The 14,913-nt window shown below is 48.3% G+C and overlaps 1 protein-coding gene across 11 annotated transcripts; it reads left to right on the top strand.

The window, feature by feature from the left end:
- The first annotated feature begins 4,730 nt into the window (after nt 1–4,730).
- LOC102018035 (sialic acid-binding Ig-like lectin 8) lies at nt 4,731–14,709 on the top strand. 11 transcript variants are annotated; one of them, XR_001232332.1, is made up of 8 exons: nt 4,731–5,230; nt 5,424–5,702; nt 5,905–5,955; nt 6,804–7,061; nt 7,730–7,847; nt 8,343–8,424; nt 9,016–9,142; nt 13,994–14,080. XR_001232332.1 is itself a non-coding variant. In XM_013508890.1 (7 exons), exons 1-6 carry the CDS (start codon nt 4,795–4,797, stop codon nt 8,406–8,408), a joined length of 1,308 nt encoding a protein of 435 aa, XP_013364344.1. In that variant the 5' UTR covers nt 4,731–4,794; the 3' UTR covers nt 8,409–8,424; nt 13,994–14,078. The 11 variants fall into 11 exon arrangements, 9 of the variants coding, with proteins under 9 accessions (XP_013364344.1, XP_013364347.1, XP_013364346.1 ...); XR_001232331.1 differs by having other exon boundaries at nt 7,630–7,847; XM_013508890.1 differs by lacking the exon at nt 9,016–9,142 and having other exon boundaries at nt 7,630–7,847; nt 13,994–14,078.
- Nucleotides 14,710–14,913: the final 204 nt, after the last annotated feature.

The following is a 14,913-nucleotide window of genomic DNA, read 5'->3' as shown; positions in this document are numbered from 1 at the left end:
CTCTCTCTCTCTCTCTTTCTCTCTCTCTCTCTGTCTCTCTCTCTCTCTCTCTCTCTCTCTCACACACACACACACACACAGGCATTGGGCATTGTGATACTTAGATGAGCCTTATCCTGCCCTTTACCCTGGGACAATGGAGCTCCTGTGAATAGGCAAATGACCCTAGGAGACAGGGCATAGGATTGTGGACAGTGTCTTGGTAAGGAAGAAAGATTAGGAATGCCATTTTCTTGGGTGATTTGCATGCCACTATTCATTTCACTCTGGACTCTGTGCCCACCTGGACCATCAGTCCCTATCGCAGGACCCAGTGGCTCCTGCTCTCACTGAGTGACCCCAACTACCCTCCTTTGTGCCAGCAGTTGTTACATGTCCAGTCCAGATGGTGAAGGCCACCATCTCAGTGTAACTACCTGAAAAAAATCCCAGAACAAAGCTAACAGTGAAACCGCCCATGTGGGATCTCACTGGTTCACAGCAGGTTGAGACACACTGAAATGAGTTTTGGGTGCTTTGCCTTGCAGAAATACGTAACTTAAACAGTAGCCCACACAAGCTGTAGCTAATAGGGAGTAGGCAAAGTCAGAAGTTCACCTGTCTAACTAACTTTCCTACCTTCAGTAGTAAAAGGATTATTTTAAGTGGTAATTCCAAGCCTTCTGTGAAGACCCTATGAAGTTCTATATTCTATCCACAGCCAGGCTGGAATAGCACTTCCAGAACCTGTCCCTGTGTGCTTCTAGGTTAAAGGTGGCTAGGAGTGAAAGAAGTTAAACAAGCCACAAGATTGATGGTCAATAGGGCCCAGGGCTATGGCGGCTTTCACAGATCACTGCTGAGTTGTGTACTCACTGGTGTGATACAACAGCTGCCTCATCTGTCTCATGAGGACATTACTCTTCTTGCTCAGGAATGTTGGGAGGAGTAAATGGAGACGTGTATGTAGAGGAACAACTCACACACACACACACACACACACACACACACACACACACACACACACGGGCACTGGGCATTTGAGTACTGAAGTGAGCCTTACCCTGCCCTTTACCCTGGGAAGATGGAGCCCCTTTAGAATGGGCAACAACAGCCCGGTGCACTGGGACAATAGCTTGAAGTTGTCCCAGGGCACTCCTGAGGTTGGACAGACATGGGGGCAGAAAGATTTGCTACATCCTGAGTGGCTCCTTCCAGGTGGACCTTGTCACTCTTTAGCACATCTGACATGTTGATGCTCTGGCCCCCTGACATTGGGCCCCTGTCTGCCTGATCAGGCTCCTGCACAGGCTGCAGACATCAAACCTCTAACAATTCAGTCATCCTGCCTAGGGATCCCCAGAGCCAGAATCTGTCCTGAGCAGAAGGAGCACCCCATGGTCAGTGACCTGATGTCCCCTGGGCAGAGTAGGGTGAGGCATACACAGAGCATGGAACTCAGAGGGTGGCTGAGGATCTGCTGCACAATGAAAGATAGAAGTACAGGGAATGCAGTAGCATAGAGTCCAGCTATTTCCTCTTTCTAAGGCACTTGTGCAATTCAGATTCCTCACTATTGCCTGAAAGTCTCTGCCATGTCCACTCTGCCCATTCTCCACTTAGAACTCACCTTCTGCTCCAGAACTGTGAGATCCCCACCCATCCCTGGTCTGTGGTTCACCCCATCATGGCTCCCTGCCCTGTGACACTGAGATTGTTCAGTGACTGTTTCCCAACCAAACACTGATGCACGTCAAGGAACCACTGGAGCTGTTCTATTTACCTCTTTGCTGGAAACTACAAGGCACAGGCTGACAGTTCACTACCTGACTGAGAATGAATGAGTGAATGAATGAATACATGAATGAATGAATGAATGAATGAATGAAACTTCTTCCATCATTCTATGGGACAGACTTGACAATTCTTCCCACCTAACCCAATCAATTCTGGCTAGACAAAGATTGATGAGGTGGCTCCACAGGCAGACAGCGACACAAAAGACTGGACACTGGTGTGACTGGGGCAATTTACTTTCCTGTCTTAGTTTCCACAGTTCTAGCAAGATACCACAAACTGGGTGGCCTATAAACAAGAGACATTTATTTCTTATAGTTCTGGAGGCTAGCAAGTCTAAAAATCAAGGTACCAGCAGGTTCAGAGTCTGGTGAGGACACAGTTTCATATAGATCATGACTTCTCGTTGAGTCCTCCTGTGGTAGCAAGGGCAGATGAGCTCTCTGGGGTCTCTTTTATACAGGCACTAATCATATTCATCAGGGCTCTTCCCTCATGGCCAAATTACCAAGCAGAGGATTCCATCTCCTGTTACCTTCACGTTGGCCATCTGGATTTCGACTTATGGATTTTGGAGAAATACAAATATTCAGACCAGGCTGGACCTTAGTAGTGTCTTCTGAAAATAAGGGAAGTAGATCTAGAGGGCCTCCCAGTTCTCTGGACTTGTGTCCTAAGTTCCTCTTCTCTATATGGATTCTCTGTGGCTTGTCCAGATCTTTCTTTCCCATTCTTCTGCCTTTCTTTACAAATTGGAGACCATAGGAAACAGATGGGCCATGACCCAACTGGGGTGACCACTGGGACGCTGCAACGGTTCCCGTGTGGGACAGTGTTTGGGCAGGCTGAGGGGCTCAAGAGGGTTGCAGGATGGAATACCAGCTGAACATTCAAGAAGCTGTGAGTGTGTGTGTGTGCATGTGTGTGTGCATGTATGTGCACAGGGGCATGTGTGTGTGTGTGTGTTTGTGTGTGTGTTTGGAGAGGGCCAGCTATGCATGCATAACCCCGGCACCTACTCTTCTTAATCATCACAGTTGATTAAGTCTTTACACCCTCCCCTCAAGTCTGTATAATAGTTCTGGGAAGTGGATGGTGTAGAATGGAAAGATCCATGAAATTGAATGGAAGGAACCAAAGCACTTTTCTAGATATAAAGTCTTTAGTCCAACATGTCCAATGCTATTGTATTGAAAGTGCTACCTCACATGACAAAACTTCCAGGACAAGCAAGGTGACAATCAGTACTAAAGTGCACCTAAGGGTTTCTTCAGGGGAATGGGTTACGCAATAGGAAAGGAGAACAGGTGGGTGGTCCTGGAGCATGCATGGTGGCCCGTCTGATGAAGGGAAATCATTTTGCTGGAATTCACTGAGTTTTTCCTAGGGGCACTCTCATCTACATGTCAGGTATTCTTATCCCCCACTGCCCATGAAGTTCCAAGAAATACTGACAGGAACCAATGGAGGCTCCACTTCCCAGGCTTTCCACCACTTCTTCCCAGTCAGTGCGAAACCGTTAAAAATAACGGGTTGAATTCAGGAGTGTGTTTCTTTTCACACTAATTCCTGGCCTTCCCTGATGGTAGACACCCGAAGGTTGGCACTCCTAGCTCCATTTCTCTAGATTCCTCAGGGCAGATCCACTGTGTTCTGGGGTAGTAAGGTGGCAAGTTGGTGAGACACAGCAGTGGTAAAGAGACTTATCCTGGTGGGCTGAGTGTGTAGCTCGATGGTACAGTGCTTGTGTAGCATGTTCAAGGCCCTGCGTCTTACTTTCTTGTTGCTGGAACAAAATATCTTAAACTCACAACTCAAAGGAAGAGAGGTTTGTTTGTTCTCACAGTTTGTAGAGATTTCAGTCCACAGTTGGCTAGCTCCAAGGCAGGGGAGCATGCTAGAGGGGCATCATAGAAGAGAAACAGTCTATGGTAGGGTAAACAGGAAGCAGAGGGAGGCAGACAGACCCTTCCAGGCCACACCCCAGCGGCCTACCTCCTCTGACCAGGCTTCACCTTCCAACAACACATTTAAGTATAAACTCATCAGTGGAGTAATCCATTGATGAGTATCATGTTCCCCAAATCTCGTGACCTCCTAAAAGCCCCCAAAATGCATGTAGGAGGTGTTTGGGGACATCTAAATATAAACCATAATACCCTGACTTTCATTTCCAGCATGAAATTCAGTCTTGCAGAACAAAAGTTTACCTCTTTCAAAATACGCCTGTTCCCTCTTGACTTTCTTCCCCACCAAGCCCTGCTGTACAAGAGTGACCACCTCAGTTCCTCAGACTTCTTGTGAATCTGGTTCCCCTCCAGTTCCTCATTATGTTTTAACATTCAGAATGCTCACCCCTACCCCAGTATCACCTCTGCTCAGCCTTCCTGAGACTGATCATCCAACCTGAGTGAGATCAAACTTACACTCCAACTGTGTGCCCCACACTGACACTTCTGGGTGCACTGGATGCTGGAAGATTTGTGTTTTCCCCACTGGACAGTAGCCCCTTGAGGACAGTGCCCAGCCTGCTGTACTGACCTCACTGTGTGAGGAGGGCCTGTCCACCCTGGGGGCTGCTGAGCACGGGAGAAGAGGTTTCCTGCTCACATGACTGGGCCTCCGTCCATTCCGTCCGTGGGTCTCAGACTCCACAAATGTTGATGGCCTCAGGGATGACTCAGGGGTCCAGTCAGAGGAGACCTATTTTCACATTACAGAAAATGTCACCCAGGGGGAAGAACTTCAGCAGGGAGGGAGGAGACAGGGTGGGTCCCGGCAGGGGGGCGAACTGGGGAGTCTGTCGCACCTCTGGTCACGGGTCCCAGGAGTGGATGTGGATGGTGGGTGGCTGATCCCAAGGGCTGACTGGGCCCTGACAGTGGCTAATCTGAAGCTCCTCCCACAAGGAGGCACCACTCTTCCTGTGGGGCCTCTTAAAGGTCTTGTAACTCTGAGTTCCTCAGAAGAGTGGCGCTAAATAGACTCCACTGGGCGGGACCGCAGCTCTAGCCGGACATGCTGCCGCTGCTGCTGCTGTTGCTGCCTCTGCTGCTGCTGCTCTGGGCGCAGGACGGGGCGAGCATAGGGTGTTACTCCCTGAAGGTGCAGAGCTCGGTGACGGTGCAGGAGGGCCTGTGTGTCCATGTGCCCTGTGAGGTCAGCTACCCCGATGAAGACGGGACTGAGTGGGATCCGGCATATGGCTGCTGGTTCCGGAGAAAGGGTGTGCCTACAAGCCAAATTGCTCCAGTGGCCACAAATGATCCAGATCGACAGGTGCAGAAGGAAGCCAAAGGCCGATTCCACCTCACTGGAGACCCCGGGGCCAACAACTGCTCCCTGGACATCAGAGATGCCAGGAAGAAGGATAAGGGGTCATTTGTCTTTCGGCTGGAGAAAGGAAAGACACGATATACTTACACGTATTACCCTCTCTTTGTGCGTGTGACTGGTAAGGTCCGGGCTTCAGCAGCAGCCAGAGGGGAAGTCACAGGGCTGCGGGCAGAGCTGGGATGGACCTGCCCTGAGAGGATTCAGGGGTTGAGCAGTAGGGCTCCGGGAAGAGCGGGGCCAGGCTCTGAGGTTCCCTCAAGGTCACAGCCCAGAGCCTCCATCCTGATCCTTCTGTCTCCTCTCCTCACCAGACCTGACCCACAGTCCCGACATCCTCATCCCGGGGACCCTGGTACCCGGCCGCGCCAGCACCCTGACCTGCTCTGTGCCCTGGGCCTGTGAGCGCGGGACGCCCCCCGTCTTCTCCTGGGTGGGGCCCTCTGTGTCCCACATGGGTCCCAACATCACCAGCTCCCCAGTGCTGACCCTCACCCCGCGGCCCCAGGACCACGGCACCAACCTCACCTGTCAGGTGACTCTGCCCGCGGTCAGTGTGACCAAGAGGACGACTGTGCATCTCAACCTTTCCTGTGAGAGCTGGGCGGGGCTGGGGGGGAGCAGGGCTACCAGGAGAGGAGTCCCTGGGGGCAGGAGGGAGGTTTCCTGCTGGAATCTGGGGTGGGTCAGGGGTGGGAGGATGCAGCCCCCTCCCCACTGTCTGCAGCTCCTGGGGACAAGGATGATATCCTCCATCCTCACCACTGATGGCCCTTCCGTGTCTTCCTGCCTCAGATTCTCCACAAAACCTGACTGTAACTCTTGTTGCCCAGGGAGCTAGTTCGGGTACGGGGCCTCCCTGGGGCTGGGGTGAGTGGGCCGGGTCCTCCTCACCTTAGGCAGGGCAGGTCCTCCTCACCCTGGATGCACCCTAGTCACAGAGATCCCTTGTTGGGGGGCCCAGTGGCTCCTCCTATCCACAGCCTGCAGTCACTTCAAACTCTGTCCCCACCAACACCTCCCCGACTTCAGATTCTGGCACAGACCCCTCAGCCCCGCAAGGATGGAGATCTTTCACACAGCAGAACTGAACTTTCCAGATCCTTCCTCAGGGTCCACCCCAGCCATTCTCTTTATCCCCCAATAGCTTTGATCCAAGTGCTGGAGGAAGGAGACACACACACACACACACACACACACACACACGCACACACACACACACACCCTCAGAACACACAGCAGTCTGGCTCCAGAAGTAATCATGACCACACAGGCTGTGCTGAGGCTTGGTCTGTCCCCCTGAGGATCAGAGACACACGGTCCCGGTTCTCCTTGACCTCGTTGCCTGTTGCACAGAGGGACCTGTTTCCGTGCCACTGGACAGTCGTGGCACTGACTGCATTTTTCTAACAACAGTGTGTGATGAGTAGTCTTGTATCTACTTCCATAAATGTGTGTGTGTGAGCAGCTTCTAAATATAAAATATCGCTAAGTCACCTGTTCTTTCTAATTTTGAGCTTGAGGGTCAAGTTGTCCTGTATGATGGGGACAGATTTACATCCCTGCCCACACGGGTGAAAGCGTGTGTTTTCCTGTACTTCCGTCAGTGTCTGTGAGTCTGTCCCTGTCTCTGGACTTCAGTAACCCTTCTCTGGATCTTGTCATCACTCTGATCCTCTGCATCTTCTCTGCAGCACCCACAGCCCTGGAGAACGGCTCCTCCCTTCCTGTCGTGGAGGGCCAAGCTCTGCGCCTGCTCTGTGCGGTCGACAGCCACCCGCCTGCCAAGCTGACTTGGTCCTGGGGAAACCTGGTTCTGTGCCCCTCCCAGCCGGCGAACCCTGGGGTGCTGGAGCTGACTCCAGAGCACCTCAGGGGCGAAGGAGAATTCACCTGCCGAGCACAGAACTCTTTGGGCTCCCAGCACATCTCGCTGAGCCTGTCCCTGAAGAGTGAGTGACTGATGGAATACAGAGGGGCTGGGACAGGGCCAACACCTGCCCTAGACAGCAGCTTCATTGGGTGGGGGTGGGGGTGGGGGCGGGGGCGCCACTGCTGTGGCTCCACTGTGAGGCCTGGACTCTCCCTCTACTCAGGGCCTCTCTGTCCTCTTCCTGCAGGACCAATGCATGGCTTAGGGTGAGGCTGGAGGAAGGGCAGTGCGAGCTCTTCGGGGAGAGGGGATGGGGCCTGAGATAGGGGTGTTTGGGGCATCGTGGTCCTTTTGGGGGCCAGGACTAGAACGAGGCATTTGCCTTGGGCACAAAATTTAAGAAGAAGCCAAAACACCAAAAGCAACAATCAAACAGAACTACCACGATAACAAAAACCTCAGTAATCAGGTAAAATAATCATAATATTAAGATGCAAAAAATCTTCCACGAATGATCACAAAATATATTCCACAATGAGAAAAATTCCAAATGTTAAATAATGACAAGTTGCAGTAGCATTTATATGCTTAGCTGTCCTCCCCGGAGTCCTGCCCCTGCCCCTCCCCTCCCCTGTTCTCCTTTCCAGGAAAGCAGCGGGAAAGAGGAAGTCCAGGGTCCCACGGAGAGTGCAAGGGGAGGAGGGAGGGTCCCCCCGCAGTGACTCAGCACAACGGCTCTCCTGTCAGCAGACAAAGAGGGGCTTCCACGGAAAGAGGCAGGAGTGGCTGGAGTGACGCTGGGGGCCATCGCAGGAGCGGGCGCTGCAACCCTGTTCTTCCTGTCCTTCTGTATCATCTTAGTCATGTGAGCATCAAACTGCGAAAGAGGGGAGCCCCGGAAGATGACAGGTGACAGGTGACAGAGCTGGAGGGACTGAGGCCAAGGCCATGGCAAGCTGCCAAGAGCTCGGAAGAGTACCTTTTGCTGCTGTTTTAATATTTTTTTCAGGTTTTGGGGATTGAACCCAGGGCCTTTGCACTGAGCTACTGTCCCAGAATACCCTCCCCATCTTATATTTATATTTTGAGACAAGGTCTTGCTAAGTTGCTGAATTGGCCAGGCTGGGCTCAAACTTGTGATCCGCCTGCCTCAGCCTCCCAGACTCTGGCAGCATGACCACATCTGACTGAGTTTGCCATCTTAATACAGAGGCCTCCAAGATGAGGGCACCCTCTCCAGCTTCAGCCCCATCCCAGCACCTTAATAGGAAAAGGGTGGCCGGGGGAGGCAGGTCAGGCTTCCCCAGGACAGGGACTCCCACCAGGATGAAAGCCCTCCCCATCCCATGTCTCCATTCAGAACATGGTCCTGCAGAAAGAAATCTGCGAAACCAGCAGCAAGTGGGAGGGATCCAGACACTACTAGCAGTTCAGCCTCACAGGTGAGTGACGCAGCAGCGTTCATACCCTGCACCCTGCCAGAATACCTCCTCAGTGGTGGCCCCAGGGTTGCTTTGCCCAGTGTTGCCCAAGGTTTCCCCCACCCCTCCCATGAACTCCTGACCACCGATTTGCCATCTGGTTGACCTCAGACAACTCCCACCCCTTCGCTTCCCCCAGGCCATGCAGGAGCAGGAAGACACTTCCTCTCTGTCCTCCCTTCTGTCACAGCTAAAATGTCATGGTGTCATGTCTCCTCTTCCTCCTCAACAGCAGCACTAGTCCTCCTCCCCTGCTTGACCTCATCACTGCTAAGGACACAGCATGCCTTTCTTGGGCCTCCTCACCTCCCTGTTCCCCACCCAAGTGATCCTCCAAAAGTTACCATGGCCCAGTTCCTCCGCATCTGAACATGTGTTTGCTACCCCACGCCCATTGTAAAGGTCCAGGTAGTGAATATTTTTGCCCTTGTGGACCATACAAGTGGTTGTTGGAGCTACTGGGCTATGCTACTGCAGCAGGACAACAGCCATAGACTGTATGTCCATGATGAGTATCACTGTGTTCCAATAAAACTTTATTTATAAAAACAGGCAGTGGGTCAAATTGGACCCAAGGGCTGACCTAAAGAATACAGCCAAACTGCTCAGCCCACAGTCCCCACATGTACGCTGGGCCTCAGATCTCAACCCCCTACCCCACGGCTGGAATTAAGGTCAGGTGAGTGAGGTGCTTGCCTAGCATGCACACTTTAAGGGGTGCCACAAATTTCAGTACCTAAGACTTGTAATATTTTAATGCATGATTTTTTAAAAACTCAAAATTACTCTAAAAATCCATCATGAGCAGGTATCAAAAACTTGAGATAATTACAAATCAAATAAACCAAAGCTGGTTTAAAAAATCTTTTAAGGCTGTTAGGTTGTCAGAAGAAATTGTTGAGCATGGAAATCGGCGAGGCAAAGAAGTAGATTTTGAAAACATTATCGCTGCGTTTGCTTCCATGAAAGCAAAATGGGGGGCTGGGGATTTAGCTCACTGGCAAAAGCACCTGCCTGGCAAGCGGAAGGTCGTGAGTTCGGTTCCCGGTACAGGAGAAAAACAAAAAAAAAAAGAAAGCAAAATGGTGATAAATTCTGTTTTGGGTGTACATAACATCTTTAAACCTAAAACAATGCTTTAAGAACATTACATTTAAATTTAAATTAATAATGATTTTAATTATCTCAGTGCTCTGGAAAAAACTGACCATTCAGATTACATACAAACATATAAGTAGGAGCATACATTGTTTTCCTTTGTCTGAGACTACAGTTGACTCAGCAGGGCATTCTCACTAATGCTGGGTTTATTTAATTTTTGTCCTGCATGAATTTTTTTGCATTCATTCTGATTTTAAGTACTGTATATTTATCTCAATTACTGAGAATTTTGGTGCCATGTGACATTTTGATCTCAGGGGGTGCCTCACCTCCTTACCCCAATCCCAGGCCTGCCTTTAGTCTACTTTCTGCCTCCCACTCCAGGAGAGCAAGGTCATTTGTACCTCCGGGCTTTGCCTGGGCTGTTCCTTCCACCTCAAATACTTTTGTGCTGCATTTCCACATATTCATTCCTGTTTACCCTTTATTCTGTGGTCTCAATGATACACTTTTTTTATTTATTTGTTGGATGCAGAGTGTGACTTTTGGAGGGTTTTGAGTAACAGTGAATTTATGAACTCACTCAGGCAGCATTCTTGAGTCCTTGCTGGCAGTAACCATCTGTGAAAAGCACCAGAAAACCCTGGGCTAATCAGGTTTCATTCTAGATGGTGGATGTAACCGAACCAACCAACCAACCAACCAACCAAAAATAAATGAATATGACGTAAAAGATAGAGACATACTTTGGGGAAATGAACGGTACATAGAACAGAAAGTACTGAGGAGATGGCTGGAGCATTTTAAAAAATTATGTATCACCTCTTATAGAATAATTTACCGTAAATTTACCACCATTACCATTTCTAAGTGTACAGCTGTACAAGAAATCCTAGAACTTTTACATCTTGCAAAACTAAAGTTCTGTCTATTAACAACACCGCATTCTGCTCCTCACAGGCCCAAGCCCTCCCCCAACCCAGTCCATGGCAACCATCACTCCGCTTTATATTTGTCTGAGTTTGGATACTCTGCTTACCTCATTTAAGTGGGAGTATGCAGTATTTGTCTTTTTGTGATGGCTTATTTCACTTAGCACAATATCCTCAAGGTTGATCCGTATTGTAGCGTGCAATGGAATTGTCTTCTTTTATGAGTGAATAGTATTTCATCGTATGTATTTACACCACATTTTCTTTACCTATTTATCCACTGATGGACATTTGTGTTGCTTCCACCTGTTGGCTGTTGTGAATGATGCTACAGTGGACATAGATGTGCATATACCTTGTCAAGATCCTTTTCCCTTTTTCTGGGTATATTCTCATAAGTAGAATTTCTGGATCTATGGTTAGGTGGCAACTCTTCCTCTTTTTCTTTCCTTCTTTCTCTCTCCTCTCTTTTTCTTTTTTTCTTTCTTTCTTTCTTAGCAATTGAACCCAGGGCCTTCACACTGAGCTATATTCCCAGCTTTTTATTTTTTAATTTTTATTTTAAGACAGGGTCTGGCTGAGTCACTAAGTTGTCCAGGCTGGGCTTGAACTTGCAGTGCTCTTGTCTCTACCTCGTAGAGTGCTGGGTTTATAAGCCTGTGTCACCACACCCAGATATTTTTCCACAGTGAATACACGATTTTATGTTCCCAGCAATAGTATGTAGGAATTCTCATTGCTCTACATCCTTGCCAACACTTGCTAACTTCTGTTTTATTTTGTTTCTGAGTAGTGGTCATCCTAGTGAATGTGAGGCAATACTTGTTTATGATTTTGGCTTTTTATTTCTTGAATAATTAGTGCCATTGAGCATCTTTTTGTAGTTTATTGGCCATTTGTATATCTTTTGGAAGAATGTTTATCCAAGTTATTTATCCATTTTTCCAATAAAGTGATTTGGTTTCTGTTGTTGAGTGGTAGGGGTTCTTTTTACATTCTGGTTATTAGTCCCTTGTCAGATGTATGGCTTTCAAGCATTCTCTCTCATTCTGTAGGTGGACTTTGGTTTCTACATATGATGCAGATGGCTCCAGAGCTGACCCTTTGGTTGCTCCAGAGGTGCAGGGAGGAGTAGGTGCAAATATTCAGAAACAGGAGGCTGACCAGTGAGTAGAGGAAGGAGCAAACAGGAGGCCCATGTGCCCAGAGAGGGAAGCAATAGCTGACCAAGGAAACAAGTTTGGAAGAGTTGAACATGTGCAACTCGGGTCTGAACATGCAGGCCTGAGAGCTCTGAGCACAAGAAAGAAATAACCCTACTTTCATTTTCAGGAGTCCCTCTAGCCACTGTGTACAGACATTGTGTGGCTGGGGAAGGGCACAGGCAGGGCAGTTAGAATGAGGCTGGTGAAGCTTTTTAGGTAGGAGACGATGGCCCTGGTTCCAGGGCTGACTGTGGGGTGGACGCTGAGGTTGAGGCAAAGGGGATTCACCGTGGCCTGGGAGTAGGTGGAAGTGCAGGAGAGGATGAGGAGTGAGTCTAGGCATTTGTGCCGAGCAGCCAGAAGAATGGACACGCCAATCCACTGTAGGAGAAAAAGGTGTTCATTCTCCAAGTGTTGGGTTTTGTGTGCATTTGGACAAGGAAGTGGGAGTTTCAAGTATAGAGGGTCACAACTTGCAATGTTTCCATTTAATATTTTCCTACTTTACCATTGTGCATTCAGTAGAATCTGTACTCCAGATTTTGAGTTTTGATCTTTTCTGGGGCCAATGATATGTGGTACGGGACTCTTATGATTCCAGGAAGTGGTAGTGAACCACAGCTTCTAGTTAGCCACAAGCTCACAAGATAACAACCAACACTCATCAATAGCCCGTTGTTTGGATACTGATGTTTGATGCGTTACCTGAGCTGTTCAGTACTTTAAATAGTTATCAACAATTTCATAAAGCTGTTCTGTTATTAGGAAGTGTGGCAGAGAAAGGTGTAGTTGAAGGGGACACCTCCCAGGGAGGATCCATCACATGGGGATCTCACCCCATGTGAGTCTGTATCAGGTTCCTGTTGTTGCTGTAACAATTTGCCACAGATATCATGCCTATAATAGTAAACATGTATTATCTTACATTTCTGGAAGTCACACATACAACATGGGTTTCTTTGGGCTAAAATCAAAGCAGGCAGGGCAGGTTTTTTTCAGAGGCTTCAGGCAAGAATCTATCTTCCTTCATTTTGCCTCCTCTGGAGGAAACCTGCTTTCCTTGGCTCAGAGCCCCATCCTCCATCTGCAAAGACACTAGAGTAACATCTACTAATCTCTCTCTGCTCTCTTTTCACTTGTGAAGACCCTTATGATCACATCAGCTGAGCCAAATACTCTAGGATCACTTCTCTATCTCCATGTCCCTAATTTAATCCTATCCTCAAAGTCCCTCTTACCAGAAATAGATGGACCTGGAGACGGTGGTGTCGAGCAAAATAAGCCAGACTCACTCAGATAGATAAGCATTGCATATTGTCCATAATATGTGGAATCTAAAAGAGGTGATAACAAAGTAAAAGGGAGATTATTATTAGACAAGAGGAGAGAATAAGGAGGAGGAGGAGGAGACTAAGGAGGAGGGCAGGGAATGGGGGAATGGATACGATCAAAATATATTATATACATTGAAACCTCTCCCCCAATATGAAACTAGGGGGGAGAGTGGGGTAAGGGCTATGATGTGAGAGTGAAAATGATTAAAGTATGTTATAGGCTTATATAAATCTACCAAAGTGAATCCTATTAATCTATATAACTAATTTTTTTAAAAGAGTCCAAAAAATCTCTCTGGCCATGAAAGATAAAATATTTACAGATTCCAGGGGTTCTAGGCTGTGCAAATTTTGGGAGGTTGTTATTCTTCCTATCAGAGGAATACAATTTCTTTGACTGTCTGCTTTCCCACCCTCCCCGCAATCAAGCTGTGAGCCTTCAAATACAGGTGCCATGTGTGCATCAGGACACCTCCTCGCTCACCTTGTTCTTGATCACTGTAATCCACAATTAGATACTTTTTGACTATTAATTTATTGCCACCACTTCAATTAACAAATGAGCTGCAAGAGACAAGGTCGTCTGTCTGCCATGTCTGCATGGTATATCCAGCACCCAGCTCAGGATCTCACACATGGGAGACATTAGAATTGGGGTCAGAGAGCAGTAGATCCAATTCTGGATTTACCAGGTAGTTTTGGTGTGCTACGTGGTGATTTTAACCTCAGTTTTCACATCTATAAACTGGAGACAAAAAATCATTATCTTCTTCATGGAGCTGTGAATGGGATTAGGTGGTCATTCCATATTCAATGTTTGAAGAAGTATGAATGAAGGAGATTCCAGCACAAATACACCTGGAGGGATGGAAGCAGGCACTCATGGGCTTCCACCTGGATTCTGCCCCTCCCTGTCCACACCACTCTGCCCTGACTCCCTTCTCTCTGTCCCACACAGAGTCCCCTGGTTAAATCCCCGCCAGATGACAGCTCCTCACAACAGCCTCTCCCATCTGTGGTTGCCCTCTCCTCAGAGGAGAAAGAAGAGATCCATTATGCATCCCTCAGCTTCCATGGGGTGAAGCCCAGGGACCCACAGAAGCACCAGAGCATCACCAGTGAGTACACCAAGATAAAGATCCAAAAGTGAGAAGCTGCCAAGACTGGTTCTGGTTGGAGAGGTCATGGCCCCTCTGAGGCTGAGGAAAAGTCAGAGCTGGCTGGTCCAGTAGAAGGAAGAATCCTCTAGGTCACCCTACTGTGCATCCAGAGCCCATCCTTAGCAACACGAAAACTATGCTGTTATCCTGCATCTCTCCTCTCTCCACACAGCCCTACAACCTTCCATAATCACCACTCTACTTCCATGAGTTTGACGTTTTTAGGTTGGACATATGAGTGCGATATGCAGTGCCTGTCTCTCTGTGCCTGGATCACTTCACTTAACATAATATCCTCTAGGTTTATCCACATGGTTGCAAAAGACACAATAATTGTAAAGAGTGGGTTTTAAACATTCTATCTAAGAAATGATAGATATCTGAGGTGATAGATAAGCTAATTAGTCTGATTCGATCACTCCTTAAAATGTGAACCTATCGAAATATCACACCATACTTAAAAAGGCGTATGTAATTATTATTTGTTCATTAAAATGAAATGTTTAAGAATTCCTGTAGATGATCAGCTATAACTATAACAAAAGAGCACAGGCTTCCAAAGCACTCCACATTCTGCCACCTTACAAAGTGACAGACAAGTCCCACCTCTCCGTGCCTCAGCTTCCTGCTCTGTAAATTAGGGATCAGAAGCCTTCCTTCAAGGTGGGAATGACAGGAATAAAATCCCACCATAGCTCCTGGAGCAGAGTGGGTGAGC

Source organism: Chinchilla lanigera, unplaced genomic scaffold, assembly GCF_000276665.1.
Source record: "Chinchilla lanigera isolate Chin_1 unplaced genomic scaffold, ChiLan1.0 scaffold00157, whole genome shotgun sequence".
NCBI lineage: Eukaryota > Metazoa > Chordata > Mammalia > Rodentia > Chinchillidae > Chinchilla > Chinchilla lanigera.
The sequence above is the reverse complement of the archived record's forward strand: the minus strand, read 5'-3'. Positions and strand labels throughout refer to the sequence as shown.